The sequence below is a fragment of the Bos mutus genome, chromosome X (assembly GCF_027580195.1).
Source record: "Bos mutus isolate GX-2022 chromosome X, NWIPB_WYAK_1.1, whole genome shotgun sequence".
NCBI classification, from domain to species: Eukaryota; Metazoa; Chordata; class Mammalia; order Artiodactyla; family Bovidae; genus Bos; species Bos mutus.
In genome coordinates, this window is record NC_091646.1 from 78547397 (window position 1) to 78566276 (window position 18880).

At 38.9% G+C, this 18880-nt stretch overlaps 1 protein-coding gene across 1 annotated transcript in view; it reads right to left on the reverse strand.

Moving 5' to 3' along the window:
- Nucleotides 1-18880, reverse strand: part of DGKK (diacylglycerol kinase kappa) — a 175701-nt gene that overhangs the window by 39525 nt on the left and 117296 nt on the right. Inside the window, exons 9-12 of the mRNA XM_070365432.1 lie at nt 14174-14357; nt 13341-13449; nt 12440-12579; nt 11433-11514 (exon numbers count right to left, since the gene is read on the reverse strand). Of these exons, the coding sequence (XP_070221533.1) occupies nt 11433-11514; nt 12440-12579; nt 13341-13449; nt 14174-14357 (515 nt within the window). The remainder of the gene's footprint in view (nt 1-11432; nt 11515-12439; nt 12580-13340; nt 13450-14173; nt 14358-18880) is intronic.

Genomic DNA, 18880 nt, shown 5'->3' on the forward strand with positions numbered 1-18880 from the left:
AAGACAGTTTAAAGAAATGGAAAGATACCTTATACCCTTGGATTAGAAGAATAAATATTTTTAAGATGGCCATACTACCCAAAGCAATCTGCAGATTTAATGGCAAAGAGTCTGCCTGCAATGCAGGGGACCCAGGATCAATTCCTGGGTTGGGAAGATTCCCTGGAGAAGGGCATGACAACCCACTCCAGTATTCTTGCCTGGAGAATCCCACGGACAGGGGAGCCTGGTGGGCTACATTCCATAGGGTTGCAATGAGTCAGACATGACTGACTACATCTATCAAAACACCCATGACATTTTTCACAGAACCAGAACAAATAAAAATCCATATGTAACTACAAAAGACCCCAAATTGCTGTAGCCATCTTGAGAAAAAGAACAAAGTTGAGCTATAACCCCCCAGACTTCAGAATATACTGCAAAACTACAGTAATCAAACAGCATGGTACTAGCACAAAAACAGATACATAGATCAGTGGAGCAGAATAGAGAACCCGAAATGAACCCACACATCTATTGTCAATTAATTTATGAGAAAGGAGGCAAGAATATACAGTGGAGAAAAGACAGTCTCTTTAGCAAGTGGTATTGGGAAAACTGGACAACCACATGTAAAACAACGAGATTAGAACATTCCCTCAGACCATATACACAAATATACTCGAAGTGGTTCAAAGACCTAAATGTAAGACATGACACCATAAAAGTCCTAGAAGAGAACATAGGCAGAACGTTCTTTGCAAAACTGTAACAATATTTTTGGTCAGTCTCCTAAATCAAAGGAAATAAATGCAAAAATAAAGTAATGGGACCTATTTAAACTTAAAAGCTTTTGCACAGCAAGGGAAATTATCAATAAAATGAAAATACAACCTATGAAAGGGGAGAAAATATTTCCAAGTGATGTGGCTGACAAGGGGTTAATACCTAAAATACACAAACAGCTCATACAACTCAATACCACAAAAAGAAACAACCCAATCAACAAATGGGCAGAAGACTTCAATAGACATTTTTCCAAAGAAGACTATATGGCTAATAGGCACATGAAAAGATGATCAATGTCAGTAATTATTATAGAAATGCAAAACAACAATGAGATATCACCTCACACCTGTCAGAATGGCTATTATCAAAAAGTCTACAAATAACAAATGTTGGATAGGATGTGGAGAAATGGAAACCTTCATACACTACTGGTGGGGTTTTACACTGTTTCCATTCATTATGGGAAACTGTATGGAGTTTCTTCAAAAAACTAAAAATAGAACTATGATATGATCCGGCAATTTCAGTGCTAGGTGTGTATTTGCAGAAAATGAAAACAGTAATTTGAAAAGATTAATGGACCTCAATGTTCATAGCAGCACTATTTATAATAGCCAAGATATGGAAGCAACTTGAGTGCCCATCAACAGATGAATGGATACAAATGTAGTTTATACATACAATACTACTGGAATACTACTCAGCTCCCCTTCAAAATGGAATCCTGCCATTTATAACAATGTGAATAGACCTTGGAGGTATTATGCTTAATGAAATATGTCAGTGAGAAAAAAAAAGAATATTTTATCACTTATATATAGGATATGAAAAATAAAACAAATGTATACTTAAAGAATAAAAACAGACTCACAGGCGTAGAGAACAAACTAGTGGTTACAAGTGCAGAGGGAACAGGGAGGGGTGAGAAAGGGGTGTCAGATTTAGAAATACAAAATAAATATATATTTATAAAATATAAGCAAGTTATATGTAGAAAAAATAAACAACTTGGATATATTGTACAGCAAACAAACCAAAGAAATCTTTTTTTTTTGCTAGTGATCACACACACATGTGCTTTCTCCTGAAACAAGGCAGAAGAAACAGATTGAAACTGAATAGGACTCTGGCCAGTTTCTCACAACCTCTGGCCCATGGCCAGCCTGAGCCAAGAACCCATTTTATCCCATTTGCTTCACAATAGTAGTTCTACACTAGGGTGAGAATGGCTGAGGGGAGTGCTCAGATGTGAGGGACTATGCCAGCCCAGATCCTGAATGGCATCTGAATGAGGCAGGGGCCTCAAACTGGAGTTTATGGAGGCACCACATCAGAAGTATTCCAGAATTCTGAGTAAAACTAGGAACACCACAGTCTGTGCCCAGGCCCATGCCAAGTGCCCTCTCCAGCCCCTCTTGCTCTAGTTCTATTCCCCTCTGAGGAAGTGTGCTGGTGCTGGGAGGGAAAGAATACACTTAGAAGGAGTAGAGCTATCTTAGACTTGACCCTCAGGGCTTCTGCTCCAGCAATTTGGGACCTGCCCCCACTCTAAGAGGGTAGTGTTGGCAATGAAGGAAGGAGAAGCCCTGCTTCACACCTGACTCTGGCTCTTGTTGCTCTATCTCCAGCATTACCTCCTAACAAGATGATAGCTGCTAGCACGCTCTGGGGAAAGACATGACTTGTGCTCAAGTCAGATGTAGCTCTCACACTAAAGTCCTTGGGCACAGGCAAAGTGTATGGGGATGCCCATAGACAAGAACACCCCTTCAAGGCTTGAAAAAGGTAATTGTTTCATCTAATTTCATAGAATACATACAGCAAAAATGAGAAGACAGAGGGATTTGTTTCATTGAAAAAACAGGAGAAAACCCCTGAAAAAGCAACTAATGAAACAGAAATACATGATTTGCTAGATAAAGAATTCAAAGCATTAGTAATAGATAGGCTAACTGAATTAGGGAAAAGAATAGATGAACACTGAGAATTTTAACACAGAAATAAGAATTTTTTAAAGATGAAATGAAAAACATGCTAGAAGGCATTAACAGGAGCCTAGGTGATACAGAAGAATGCATAAGTTATCTGGAAGACAGAAAAACAGAAAGGACACAATCAGAACAGCAAAAAGAAAATTAAAAAAAAAGATAACAGTTTAGCGATATTTAGGATGATATTAAAGCATACTAACATCTGCACTATAGGGGTCTCAGAAGCAGAGTGAGGGGGGTTGTTGAAAATGTATTCAATGAAGTTATGGCTGAAAACTTCTTAAATGTGAAGAAGGAAACCAATATCCATGTACATGAAGCTTAGAGCGTTCTAAACAAGATGAATCCCAACAAACCCACACCAAAAAAGTAATTAAAACAGCAAAAGTTTAAGATAAAGAATTCTAAATGCAGCAAGAAAAATCAAAAGAATCATAAGAATCTTATGAAGAACCTTCATAAGGCTATCAGCTGATTTCTCTGCAGAAAACTTGCAGGGCAGAAGGAAGGGCACGCTGTATATAAAGTGCTAAAAGGGAAAAACCTGCAACCTAGGATACTCTACCCAGCAAGATTACCTAAATGGTAATTGGAGGAGAGATAAAAGAACTTCCCAGATAAGCAAAAACTAAAAACACTGAGCAATAAAAACCTATCCTAAAAGAAATATTAAAGGGTCTTCTCTAATTGAAAAGGCTACATTTACATTTGCTGTTGTTTAGTCACTAAGTCATGTCCAGCTCTTTGTGACTCAGGGACTGTAACCTGCTAGGCTCCTCTGTCCAGGCAAGAATACTGGAATTGGTTGCCATTTCCTTCTCCAGCAGAGTTTCTGGACACAGGGCTCAAACCCATGTCTCCTCATTGGAGGCAGATTCTTTACCATTGAGCCACCAGGGTAGACTTACATTTACATTAGTAAAGGCAAATATATAGTAAAGGCTGAGAATCAACCACCTAAATAAGCTAGTACAAAGATTGAAAAAAAAAGTAAAATCAATTATAACTACAATAAACTGAAGGGATAAACATAGAGATGTAAAATATGATATCAAAAACAAAATGTGGGGGAGAGGAGTAAAAAAGTAGATATTTTAGAATATGTTTGAACTTAAAGGACTAAAAGTTTTAAAAAAGTAGGTCAACATATAGAAACCCATTGATAACCACAAATTAAAAACCTACAACTGAAACATAAAACTACAGTGAACAGAATATAAGTATACCAATAAGGAAAACCATCAAACAAGGGAAGAAACTAAAAGAAGAAGAATGGATGAATACAAACACAAGTAAAATATAATTAACAAATTGGCAATAAATACATTGCTGCTGCTGCTGCTAAGTCGCTTCAGTCGTGTCTGATTCTATATGACCCCATAGACGGCAGCCCACCAGGCTCCCCTGTCCCTGGGATTCTCCAGTCAAGATCACTGGAGTGGGTTGTCATTTCCTTCTCCAATGCATGAAAGTGAAAAGTGAAAGTGAAGTCGCTCAGTCATGCCTGACTCTTAGCGACCCCATGGACTGTAGCCCACCAGGCTCCTCCGTCCATGGGATTTTCCAGGCAAGAGTACTGGAGTGGGGTGCCATTGCCTTCTCTGAATAAATACATACCTGTCACTAATTACTTTAAAGGTCAATGGACTAAATATTCCAATTGAAAAACTTAGGGTGGCTGACTGGATCAAAATAAGACCCATATATATGCTGCTTACAAGAGACTCACTTCAGAGTTAAAGACACACATGGAATGAAAACCAGAGGATGGAAAAACATAATTCATGTAAATGAAAACACCAAGAAAATGGGAATAGGAATATTCATATAGGACAAAACAGTCTTTAAAACATGAAGGGTGTTATATAATGACAAAGTGATAAATACAATCAGGATACAACACTCCTTAACATATACACACCAAATATAGGAACACCTAACTATATAAAGCAAATATTAACAAACATGAAGGGAAAAGTTGACAATAATACAAATATAGTAGGGGACTTTAATATCTCACTTATGTCAATAGACATATCATCCAGAGAGAAAATCAAGAAGGAAATAGTCTTAAATGACATATTATACCAGTTGAACTTAATATCAGTAGATATCTACAGGACATTCATTCCATCACCAAACAGCAGAATACACATTATTTTCAAGTGCACATGGAATGTTCTCCAGGACAGATCACATGATAGGCCACCAAACAAGCCTCAACAAATTTGAGAGGATAGAAATTATATCAAGCATTTTTTCTGACCATGACAATACGAAGCTAGAAATCAATTATAGGAAGAGAGATGGAAAAACACAAACATGTGAAGACTAAACAACATGCTACTAAAAAAAAAATTCATGGGACAATGATGAAGTCAAAGAGGAAATCAGAAAATATCTTGATACAAATGAAAATGGAGACAAAACTTTCCAAAATTTGTAGGAAACAGCAAAGAAGTTCTAAGTGGGAAATTTACAGGGATACAGGCCTACCTCAAGCAACAAGAAAAATCCCAAGTAAACAACTTATACTACCACCTAAAAGAGAAAAAGAGCAAATGAAGCCCAAAGTCATCAGAAGGCAGGAAATAAAGTTCAAGAGAAAATAAATAAAATACAGGCCCCCATAAGAAACCAATAGAAAAAAAAGCAATGAAACTAAGTGTTGGTTATTTGAAAAGAAAAAATGATAAACCTTCAAGTGAGGCTCACTAAGAAGAAAAGAGAGAGGACCCAAATAAGAAATGAAACAGGAGATATAACAACCAATACCACAGAGATTCAAAAAGAATACCGTGAACAGTTATATGCCAATAAATTGAACAACCTAGAAGGAATGAGCACATTTCTAGAAATATACCATCTTTCAAGACTGAATAAGGAAGAAATAGACAATCTGAACAGACTGATCAGTAGTAGTAAATTTGAATTTGTAATAAAATAATCTCCCAGCAAACCAAAGTCCATGATTGTATGACTTCACAGGAGATCCTACCAAACATACAGAGAAGAACTAATACCTAGTCTTCTCAAACTGTTCCAAAAAATTGAAGAAAAATGAACACTTCCAAATTCGTTGTACAAGGCCACTTTTACCCTGATACCAAAACCAGACAAAGACATCACACACACAAAATTACACACCAATATCTTTGATGACTATAGATGTAAAAATCTTCAGCAAAATATTGGCAAACCAAATCCAATCACATATAAACATAATCATACACCATAATTAAGTTGGATTTATTCCAGGGATGAAAAGATGATTCAATATTTGCAAATTAATCAATGTGATATATCACATTAACAAAAGGAAGGAAAAAAATCACATGACCATCTCAATAGATGCAGAAAAAGCATTTGACAAAATTCAAAATCCATTCATGATAGAACTCTTATCCCAGTGGGTATAGAGGGAATATATCTCAACATAATTAAGACCATTGTGACAAATCCACAGGCAACATCATACTCAGTGGTAAAAAGCTGAAAGCCTTTCCTCTAAAATCAAGAATGAGACATGGATACTCATTCTTGCTACTTTTGTTTAACATACTATTGGAAGTCCTAGCCATAGCAGTCAGAAAATGAAAAGAAATAAAAGGCATCCAAATTAGAAGGGAAGTAGTAAAACTGTCTGGAGAAGGCTATGGCACCCCACTCCAGTACTCTTGCCTGGAAAATCCCATGGACGGAGGAGCCTGGTAGGCTGCAGTCCATGGGGTCGCTAAGAGTCGGACATGACTGAGTGACTTCACTTTCACTTTTCACTTTCATGCATTGGAGAAGGAAATGGCAAGCCACTCCAGTGTTCTTGCCTGGAGAATCCCAGGGACAGGGGAGCCTGGTGGGCTTCCATCTCTGGGGTCGCAGAGTCGGACACGACTGAAGCGACTAAGCAGCAGCAGCAGCAGTAAAACTGTCACAAATTGCAGGTGACAAGAAACTATATATATATATATATATATATATATATATATATGAAACTCTAAATTTTCCACAAAACACTATTAGAACCAGAAAAGAATTCAGTAAAGTTGCAGGATACAAGATAAATGTACAGAAATCTGTTGCTTTCCTCTACACAAATGATGAGCTATCAGAAAAAGAAAGAAAGAAAAAATAATCCTGTTTAAAATTGCACTGAAGAAGAATAAAATAACTAGGAGTAAACCTAACCAAGGAGGTGAAAGACCTATACTCTGAAAACTATAAAAACTTGATGAAAGAAACTGAAGATGATACAATGAAATGGGAATATATCTCTTGTTCATGGGTTGAAAAAGTAAATATGGTTTAAAATGTCCATAGTACTTGAAGTAATCTATAGATTTAATGCAATCTCTATCAAATATCCAGGATATCTTTCACAGAACTAGAATAATCCTAAATTTTATATGGAACCACAAAAGAACCAAAATTGCCAAAGCCATCTTGAGAAAAAAGAACAAAGTGGGAAGTATCATGCTACTTGACTTCAAACTATATTACAAAGCTACAGTAATCAAACAGCATGGCACTGGCACAAAAACAGACACAAAGATAAATGGAACAGAAGAGAGAGCTCAGAAATAAACCTTTAGATTTATGATCAATTAATCTATAAGAAATGAATCAAGAATATACAATGAAGAAAATACTATCTCTTCAAAAAATGGTGCTGGGATCACTGGTCAGTTACATGCAAAAGAATAAAATTAGAACATTTTCTCATACCACATACAAAAAAGAAACTCAAAACTAATTAAAGATCTATAAACCTAGAAGAGAACATAAGCAGCATACTACTTTACATAAGTTGTAGCAATATTTTTTTGTATATGTCTGCTGCTGCTGCTAAGTCGCTTCAGTTGTGTCCGACTCTGTGCAACCCCATGGACTGCAGCCTACCAGGCTTCTCCATCCATGGGATTCTCCAGGCAAGAACACTGGAGTGGGTTGCCATTTCCTTCTCCAATGCATGAAAATGGAAAGTGAAAGTGAAGTCGATCAGTCGTGTCCGACTTAGCGACCCCATGGACTATAGCCCACCAGGCTCCTCCATTCATGGGATTTTCCAGGCAACAGTACTGGAGTGGGGTGCCATTGCCTTCTCCAAGATGAAACAAAAACAAAATTAGCAAGTGGGATCTAATTAAACTTGAAGGTTTTGGCACAGCAAAGGAAACCATTGACAAACTGAAAGGACAACCTACTGAATGAAAGAAAATATTCATATATGATATGACCAGTATTAGGAGTTTATAGCCAAAATGCATAACAACTCATACAATTCAATATTAAAAAAAAAAAAAAAAACAACCTACAAAAATGGGCAGAAGGTCTCCCAGAATAATAGAAATAAAAGCAAAAATAAACAAACAGGACCTAAAGCTCAGAACCTTTTGCACAGCAAAGGAAACAATAAACAAAATGAAAAGACAACCCACAGATTGGGAGAAAATATTTGCAAATGATGTGACTGATAAGGGATTAGTCTCCAAAATTTTTGAACAGCTTATGACACCTAACAGCAACAAAACAAACAACCCAATCAGAAAAAAGGGAAGAATAGATGTTTCTCCAAAAAAGACATACAGATGGAGAAGAGGCACATGAAAAGATATTCAACATCATTAATTACTGGGGAAATGCAAATCAAAACTACAATGAGATAATATCTCACACCAGCCAGAATTGCTATCATCAAAAAATCGACAAATGATAAATGCTGGAGAGGGTGTGGAGAGAAGAGAACCCTCTTACTGGTATAGCTACTATGGAGAACAGAATGGCAGTTCCTTTAAAAAAAAGCAAACTAAAAACAGAGCTACCATATAACCCTACAATCACACTCCTGGGCATTTATCCAGAGAAAAACATGATCCAAAAGGATACATGCACCCCAATGTTCATTGCAGCACTGTTTACAATAGCCAAGACATAGAAGCAACTTGAATGTCAATTGACAGAGGAATGGATAAAGAAGATGTGATACATATGTGCAATTTTGGAATATTACCCAGCCATTAAGAAGAACAAAATAATGCCATTTGCAGCAACATGGATGGACCTAACAGTGTCATACTGAGTGAAGTAAGTCAGACAGAGAAGGAGCAATATCACATGACATCCCTTATATATGGAATCTAAAAAGAAATGATACAAATGAACTTACTTACAAAACAGAAACAGACTCACAGACTTAGAGAGTAAGTTCATGGCTGCCAGGAGGAAGGGTGCGGGGAAGAGATAGTGAGTTTGGGATGGACATGTGCACACTGGTATATTTAAAATGGATAACCAAAAAGGACCAATTGTATAGCACATGGAACTCTGCTCAATCTTATGTAGCAGAGTTTGGAGAAGAATGGATACATGTATATGTATGGCTGAGACCCTTTGCTGTTCACCTGAAACTGTCAAGCTTGGACTACACCCAGTGCAAAATAAAAAATTTAAAGTAAAATGAGCAGAAGACCTGAATAAATGTTTTTCCAAAGAAGATATACAAATGGCCAACAGGCTCATGAAAAAGATGCTCAAAACTGCTAATCATTAGAGAAATGCAAATGAAAACCACAATGAGATACCACTTCACACCTGTCAGAATGACTATCATAAAAAAGACAATACATAGTAAACATTTGTGAGGATGCTGAGAAAAGGGAACCCAATTATACCATCAGTAGGAATATAAATTGGTACAGCCACTATGGAAAACAGTATTAAAATTCCTGAAAAAACTGAAAATAGAACTACCATATGATTTATAAATTCCATTCCTAGGAATATATCTGAAGAAATGAAAACACTTATTTGAAAAGATACATGTATCTCAATATTCTTAACAGCATTATTTACAATGACCAAAATATGGAAGCAACCTAAATATCTATCAACAGATGAATGGATAAAGAAGATTTGGGGGTATGTGTGTGTGTGTACACACAAAATGGGATATAACAGTCATAGAAAGAATGAAATTCTGCTATTTTCAAAAATGTAGATGGACCTAGAGGGTATTATTCATAGTGAAATAAGTAAAACTAGAAACACAAATACTGTTACCACTTATATGTAGAATCTAAAATATAATACAAAAGGATTAATACTAGAAAACAGAAATAGACTCAGATATTTAGAAAAATCTGGTGGCTACAAGTGGGGAGAAGGAAGATGGGAAGAGCAAGGCAGGAATATGAGATACAAACTACTATCCATAAAATAAGCAATAAAGATATATTGCACAGCAAAATATAGCTATTATATTGTAATACCTTTAAACTTTGTGTGCATGTGTGCTAAGTTGCCTCAGTCATGTCTGACTCTTTGCAATCCTAGGGACTATAGCCTGCCAGACTCTTCTATCCTTGAAATTCTCCAGGCAAGAATATTGGAGTGGGTTTCCATGCTCTCCTTCAGGGGGTCTTCCCCACCCAGGGATTGAACCCAGGTCTCCTGCATTGCAGGAAGATTCTTTACCATCTGAGCCACCAGGGAAGCCCTAAATCAACTACGTGTTGAAAGTGTTAGTTGCTCAGTTGTGCCCAACTCTTTGTGACCCTGTGGACTGTAGCCTGCCAGGCTCCTCTGTCCATGGAATTCTTCAGGCAAGAATACTGGAGTGGATTGTCATTCCCTTCTCCAAGGGATCTTCCTGACCCAGGGACTGAACCTGGGTCCCCTGCATTGCAGGCAGATTCTTTACTGTCTGAGCCACCAGGGGAGCCCTAAATCAACTAAAAAAAAGTTTAAACTTCCTGCCATGGTTTACCAGGTCCTTCCTGGTCTGACCCCTGATTACCTTTCCAACCTCATGTTTGGTTACTTTCCCTATATACCCACTATGGCTAAGGTCCCTATGCCTTAGCCATTATGAATGCATTTATGTTCTGTGAATATTTCATGGTCTTTCCTTTGTAACATATACTGTTCCATCTGTCTGAAACAGGCCTCCTCTTTTCTTATTATCTGAATTAACTCCCTCTGGTCCTTGAATCGCTTCTGAAATGACCTTCTCAGTTTTCCCGGATTTTCCCCAGACTGGGTTAGTTTCGTGTGTGCTAAGTCGCTTTAGTCATGTCTGACTTTTTGCGACACTATGGACTGCAGCCCACCAGGCTCTTCTGTCCATGGGATTCTTCAAGCAAGAATACTGGAGTGGGTTGCCATGCCCTCCTCCAGGGGATCTTCCTGACCCAGGGATCAAACCTGCATCTCTTACACCTACCTGCATTGGCAGGTGGGTTTTTTTTTACCACTAGCACCACCTGGGAAGCCCCGGGTTAGGTACACCTGCTGGGTATTTCCATTCCCTTCTATTTCGTTATATACAAACACTCTTACCATTTTATTAAACTATTTTTCTACCACTGCACATAGACTATGGGCTCCATGACAGCATGAACTGTGTCAATCTTCTTTGCCAATTAGCCTATAAGAACAACTCCTAGAACAGTATCTCACACACTATAGTTAATCCATATTTTCCAATGGAATTATATCCCCAACACCTCACACAGTTTTGTTTGGTAAAGAACTGCTGATTGAAATGTCCCTAATCCTCATTGATCTCATCTTCATCAAGCCCATGGATAATACAAATGGTTCTCTCTGGGTTTTACCTATTATTTCAATGCATAATAAAGATGTTGGCTTGAATTACAACTAGGCAGTAGTTACCTCAAATCGGGGTACGTCCATTTCAACTTGCCCTCTTAGCAATGGGGTTTGTCTGGGAGTCTCACGGATCATCACACTCCATCTGAGATGAAGTTTAAAGACAAATATTTAGGGCTCTGTTTCATTAAAGGGTGGCATCAGTGCTTCATATGTCATGAAAAAGGTCACAATATTTATGTGGTGAGTTATGATGTGTTGTAGGGGATGCCCAAGTTATCTTAGGTCACTTGATCTCAAGGTGAGAGGACCAAGAGGGTCCTCTGCCTCATGACTTCTCAAGGCCAGTTTGTTGGAAGGAATTTTACCACACGGTTCTCAGAGAGCAGCACTTCCCAAGCAGTGATAACTATCAAGATCACTTGAGGTGCTTTTGTAACATATACATACCAGGGCCCTACCCAAGACCTACTGAATAAGAATATTTGTGCTAGGGCCAAACTTGGTACCTTGAAAAAGCTCCCAAGGATAGTCTTACTAGCAGCCATAAATCAAACAGTATGCCCCCTCATAGAAAATCTTTCTTCTCAGAAGATTGGAGGGCAATATTCTCTCTTTTCTAGGGCACAAATAATCCAGGCCAATTATTTATTTATTAAATCCTCTTTTTTAAATTTCTTTGAGAACTGGATGAAGCTATAGAACTATAGAATAGTTTTTTATACAATCTTAGAATAGAAAGATGGAAATTTCCCCAAGGAAAAACTATGCTTACATAGATAATTAGCTATGCAATTTGAAGGAGGTTGGAAGAATCCTTGAAATTTACTAATGGGGGCTCCTGCTCTAGGATCTTTTAAGTTTGAAGAGGGGCTTCAGTGATGTTTAAAGGATACATAGTAGATTCTTTTTTCTTAATAAACAAGATCCCCCAAATTTCCTTGCACTGGAGCCAGAAAAGCAATGAGGCTCTGTGAAGGAGTTTAGAACATCCCTGATTGAGATAATATAACTGAGAGCAACTGGCAAGAGACGAAGAGCCACAGTGACCTGATCTTTCAGCCACTCACCTGTCTAGAATCCTCACACCAGCTTGCTCTACTCTGTTGAGGATGTTCAGAGGTGACTTGTTTTTGTTCCAGAATGCACCCCAGCCGAGGACACGGGCCAGGTCATTACCAGTTCCAAGAGGGATGACTGCCAGCTGACACTGCAAGAACAATACCAGGCAACCTTTTCAGACAATCCTACCAAGATCCACCCATAAAAGGACCCAGAGAGTGCTTTTTGGGAAAGAATATTGTCTCAAAGTCAGTGGCAATAAAGGACTTGTGATTTTAGGAAGTATATAGGAAGATGTTTGAAATTGAGTGAAATTTTCCCTAAGTAGTTGGGTGTCACTCTTGGCAATACAGAACCTACTCAGTAAGCGGAAAAGTTGCTGGAATATGCCAATATTTGTAGTCATGCTTCTAAAAGAGAAACATAGCCACAAATTTTTATCTAGGCTGGTCCAAGGAGATGAGGTGCCTCAAAGAGACAAAGTTACTACAGTCAGAAGAGTAGGGGGCTGCTTAGGGAGACCGAGGTGAGGTAGAGGTAGAGGAACATTCTGCTACACTTGAGATTCAGCGAATAAAATAAGTGGCCTCAGGAAGGGTAGGGAATGGGTGTTGAATGCTCCCTGATGCCACTTCTTTTTTGCTTGCCCTCCTCCCCTTCAAATCTTCATCTTGGGTCTTGGGGAATAGAGCATTGCTCATTTTTTTGGCTAATTTCTTCTTTTCTCCTTCCTATTGATAAACCCCAAAATGGTACAGGTATATTCCTACCAGTCAGGTTGACTGTGAAACCAGTAGGAAACATACTTTTTATAGACAAAAAGAGTAAAGACGGGGACATCATGGGATAAGTAGCTCCATATTCCTAGTCTCTCTAGCGATGGTTAAACTAAATCAGCGAGGGACTCACCTGTTCATGTAATCCAAAGGCATCAATCAGAGATAAGACCCAGTTCACGCTGCCATCTCCACCACAAACCACCACGCGAAAGCGAGCAAAGTTCTTGAACATGCAGAGCCTGGAAAGAAGAAGGGAAAGGGCAGTCATTTCATGAACTGACAAGTTTTAAAACTCTTTCCTACAATGTGCCAGGAGCTAAGGACTGCTCCTTCTGCACTTTGCTGTTAGGCTACCTGCTTCCTTTTCCTTAACCTCTATCTCTCTGTGTACTTAAGATCATAGGAAATGCTCCCACAGGCAATCCTGGAGTGCAGGCCTTGCCTTGACCCACACTTTTGTTGGCTTAACCTTGTTCTGTAAGTTACTAGTGGCCTAGCCAAATCTACTTGCTGAGGCCTAGGAAGACTGCCTTGCACAGTTGCCAGTGAGTTCACAGAAACCAGGGCTGAATAGCCAGATGGTCTCTAAATAATACAGCTCTCTAGTAGAGATATATCTACTTGGCCCCAGGAAAAAGAGTGAATGACAGGAAACGTGTACAGTAATATCAGTTTGCCTCCTCCTCTGAAGTCAGGAGACATAGTTTTACCTTTTCCAACTGGAAAAGATGAAGCAAATCTGAGAGCAAGACATAGGCTTGAAAGGATTTCTGGAGAGGGCTTAAAGTCCTCTAGCCAGCCAACTCAAGATGTTCTGGAGCTGTGTTTGTGTCCTGTCTTGAGAAAATAGATCTTTCCTGTCCAGGTACTAGAACTAATTCCAGGAAGCCTATCCTACTCTACAATGTGCAAAGAGGGGAATCATTTCTATATGCCCAACTACATCCTTTACCCCATGCTTACCCGGCTTCAGGTCCACCCTTCGACAGGTCAAACACTTGAGATGGGTTAAGGTACTGCTTGAATTTCCGGAGGAAGACGACCCCTTGATGATCGCCGCTTTTGGAGTTGATGAAGATGAGAAGGGGGCATGAACAGACTGAAGACCAATCAAGATTCCAAAAGTCTGGAGATACTACTAATTGGCCTAATAATGCACACAACAGAAAGAAAAGAAAAAAAAAGAAAAGGGCCATTGAGATGACTTAACATCAAATTTTGCAGACTTTTAAAAACAGCTTTATTGAGGTATAACATATACAAAGAACTGCATATATTTAATGTGTACAATTTAGTGAGCTTAGACTTATGCAAACACCCATGATACCATCACCACCATCAAGATAACAGGCATCTAATACCTCCCACAGCTTCCTTGTGCCTCTGAGACTGAAGAACAGAAGGGAAGTCAGATGCAAACCAAAGGGGCTTTCATTAAAAAACAAACAAACAAACAAACAAAAAAAACAGCTGGTCTTTGCCTAGCTGTTGCCAGGTAGCCAATATTTCCTAAGCAACTACTACATGCCAATCATCATGCTAGATACTTATAGGATTCTAGACCTTGCCCTCAAGCTGGGGAAACAGACATACACAAGAGTGTATTGTAATACAAAGAATAAAAATTTGGTACCACAACCAAAGATCAATAAAATGCCAAGGGGAAACTAAGGAAAGAGAAGACTGAGAGCTTAGGAGAAGGATCATCATACCTAATGAGTACTAGCTCAGTGAGTGATAGCTCAGTTGCTACACTGAGAAGATATAAGGTCAGGAGAGATAGGTAGGAAAGGCTGCCTTTCAGCCAAGAACTAATAACAGAAGGTATCAACGTGGGGTGAAGCAAGGCAATTTAATTGCTACTCTAAGGCTCCGGTAGAGCAATCTAAGTTATCATATCAACTTTCAGGGGAAACAAGACTATAGGGAAATTGTCTGGACAAGACAGAAGCTTTTAATAATCCCCAATAGTAAAATTCCCCATAGAGAAGTGGAGTTATAGCAGTCTAAATTGCCAAAGCCTGCCAGCTCATGCAGAGTCATAGAGTCTGTTGGCAGGGAGACAGGCAGTGAACAATGGCCTCATAGGAGATGCTAGACAAATTGTGAGCCCCCAAACCTCTGAGCTCATGGCTTTGCAAGGATTCCCCAGCAAAAATATGTGCAAAGAGGAAAAAGGATGTGGGTTGCTCCTGAATGGTGTGGGCTAGGGGGAGAGAGGCAGGTTGAAATGTCCCATTTGTTGTAGCCTGGATAAAAAGGAGCCTGAAGGAAGACTACTGACTTGAGCAGATTTCATGGCTATTTTACCTGGAAAAATCTAAAGCAAGCTTCCTCTATGGGCTAAGTTCTACTCACTGGCCAGTGGAACTTGAAGGCATCCTGAACCAGTTAGGCTGTCATGCACCAAATTTTCAGGGCTTGCCAGGGCTCACAACTACATGAGGAGTCTGCTATGTCCCTTCAGTAGCACATCCTGGAAGGAGTTATCCTCCTTGAACACATTATCCTTTTTTAATACTTCTTTTTTTTAAACGAAAAATATGTTAAAATAGTGGTAGTTAAGACATTCATTCATTCAACATATATGTATTGAGGGCATTCTTTGTGCTTGTCCTTGTTATGTTCTGATATATAATGATAGACAAGATAGAAACAATCTTTGCTCTTGTGGAACATATATTCTAATATAAGGATATAGACTGTAACAAATAAATATAGAAATAATGTGATATGAAGAAAATAGAGCAGGAAAAGGGGATGGAGACTGAAGGGGATGTTATTTTAGACAAGATGGTCAGGAATGGCTCCTCTTGGGAGATGACATTTGAGATGAGATTTGAATGAAGGGAGGTAGTAAGTAAAGCAGATATCTGGGGGAAGAGTTTTTTAGGGGTCAGGAGGAAGATTAAGAAGCTACCCAGAGAAGGGAGACGGCCTAGGATGTCTAGGGACAGTGAAGAGAAGAGCATGGCTACTGTGGAGTGAGGGAGAGAGGTGACAGGGACCAGATAAAATGACAATAAGATGTTAGATGAATCCTGTGAACAAGGTGACAAGATTACTACATGGATAGTAATGTGGGCTAGGATATAGCAATGTTAAGAAGATTCATAACTAAGTAAATAATCATGTCCACAAGGTTGCTTTTGAATAGGCTAATGTTAATTATAAGGGAATGTCCTGCATTATTCAGCAATTTTAACTAATTAAAATAAAAATATAGAAGGGCAACTTGTCAACTTTGAAGCACCTACAGCTGGATGGAGAGCCACTGGATGACAGAATCAAGATTGACAAATGACCTTAACAAGCAGTTGGGTCAAAGTCAACAAGCTGAAAAGGGAATAAATGTGAAGCTTGGCCTTTAGGCCCAAGGGCATAAATTGCAGCAGAACAGGACAATAGGAACTTGGCTTGGCAGCATCAAAGTGTGAAAAGGGTTTAGGGGATTTACTTGACTTTAAGCTCCAGATGAGTCAACAGTCTGAAAGAGCCTTTCAAAAAAGAGCTCATGCTTCTTTGAGGTACATTAATATAATCACAGTGCCCCAAACCAAGGAACCAACTCTCAAACTTGTTCAGTTCATATCACAAAAGGATGTTAAGGTTGGCTTCCTGTTCCCCTTCCTGTATTTTAAAATCCTCTTTTACAAATGTTAACTCCTCATTTAACCCTCATAAGGCATCCAAGTACAAATTTATTTCCTATTGGCAGGAAACAAATGGTACATGAGGCAAAGAGAGGTTAAGTAACTGGCCCAAAGTCACACAATTAGTACATGATGGAGTATGCTCCCAAGACTAGTAGTATCAGCATCATCTGGGCATGTGTTAGAAATGAAAATTCTTGTGCCCTACTCAGCTCTACTGAATCAAAAGCTGTGGGGCAGGGACTGGGGCCTAGAAATCTGTGTTTTAACAAGCCTTCCAGATGATTCTGATGCATTCTCAGATTTGACAAATACTGCATATGAATTTTGCCCCCATATGAATCAGGGATTCTGTCTTAGTCATATCCTATTCTCTACATTGTTCCTCACTGAGCCTTACATATACTTGGTATTCAGTAAATGTATTAATTAATTCATGCAACAAATCTTGACTGTGAATATGCCATGTATCCAGGTTTAAGTGCTAGTGGTACAAGAGCTCCCAGTCTAGAGTAGGAGACATTCATGTGATGAACTATAGTATAGTGTAGTAAGTGCTCTGAGATATGTGTTCTGGGTTCACAGCAAAGGAAGTGATTTATTTGTCAAGAGAAATGGGGAGGGGCAATTACAGAAACCTTTAAACAGGAGATAAGAATTAATTTTGTTCTCACCCTCTACGATGAGAGAAGAAATTTACCAGGCAGATTGGGTAGGAAAAAGGAGAAATTAGAAGACATTCTCAGAAATTAAGAGTTTGTTGACTGAATAAATAATGAATGAATAGATGAGTGCTACTCAACAATGGCACATGTTTCCTCAGATGCCTCCACTCTGGAATGTTGGAGAAGGGATTCCCTAGCTTGGCCAGAGGGGTTGGCCCAGATCATTTTTAATGATTTTATCATCTCCAGGATGGGTGGGACTTCCCAACAGGAGGCCTATCCATTAAGGATAGGTCCAAGAAGCCAGAAAGAGTCAAGAAGATACGGAGGTTTTAAAAGATACTCCTAATAAACCAAGTAATACATGCTAGAATGACGGGTTCTCAAGAGTGACATTCAGTTGGATCAAGACTACAGATGACGAGGATGAAAAGCTAACTCATGGGGCATTAATATGAGTCACTACATCAAAAGAATGGCTTAGCATAGGTGCTTTTAAGAAATAATGACATTGGTGGAAAGCAAAAGGAAGCAGCAATGCTATTAGTTGGCCATCTATAACAGGAATAAGAAATTATATAGGATGGGAAAAAACAAACTAAAAAACTCTAACTTCCACGAGGCCAGGAAACATAGAACCCATTGGGCCAATTACAAGGAAGAGGTGGCAGCCCCTTAACACTTATTTGGGAGTTATTTATGAGATGCTGAAGTGGCTATCCTTCAGACTCCCCAGAGACATCTTTCCCAGGTTCCTGCAGTGGTGAGCAAAGTCTCACCACTTCAGATTCAGGACTTCATTGACTTTCACTAGGAGCCTGAGAACACTTGGCTGACTAGTTGGCTACTTCTCCTGTTCTATCAACTCCATCTTTCCTGTAGTCTCTTTTTTCTCCTAGCCAGTCAAGTATCTCTTATGTACCAAGGCATCAGTCTCATGACCTCTCTAGTCACCTATCTTGCAGGTGAATCTATGTGGATAAATATTTGAATAGATCAGAGATTATTATATGCATGCATCCCTGAGTGAGGGATATGTGCCTGAGCATGTCATCATGGAGACATATGAGTATGCTTGCCTGCAGAAAACTGTGTGAGTGGCTCATTCCATGTACCAATGTCTGTTTGTATCTGTGTTGGGATTAGGAAAGAAACTGGAAAAGACTAGAGCAGCTCACATACATGTATGTGCACATATGCTGTGTCTAGTTCTAAAACTGTTGTAATGATTACAGGAATACTTCCCCCTTCTGTTCTCTAAGGAAACTATATACTCTTCTTTCTTTTCCTTTCTCTGCTCCCAGCTAATGCTGGGTTTTCCTTGGCAATGAAGTAGGCAGCAAGCAAACAAA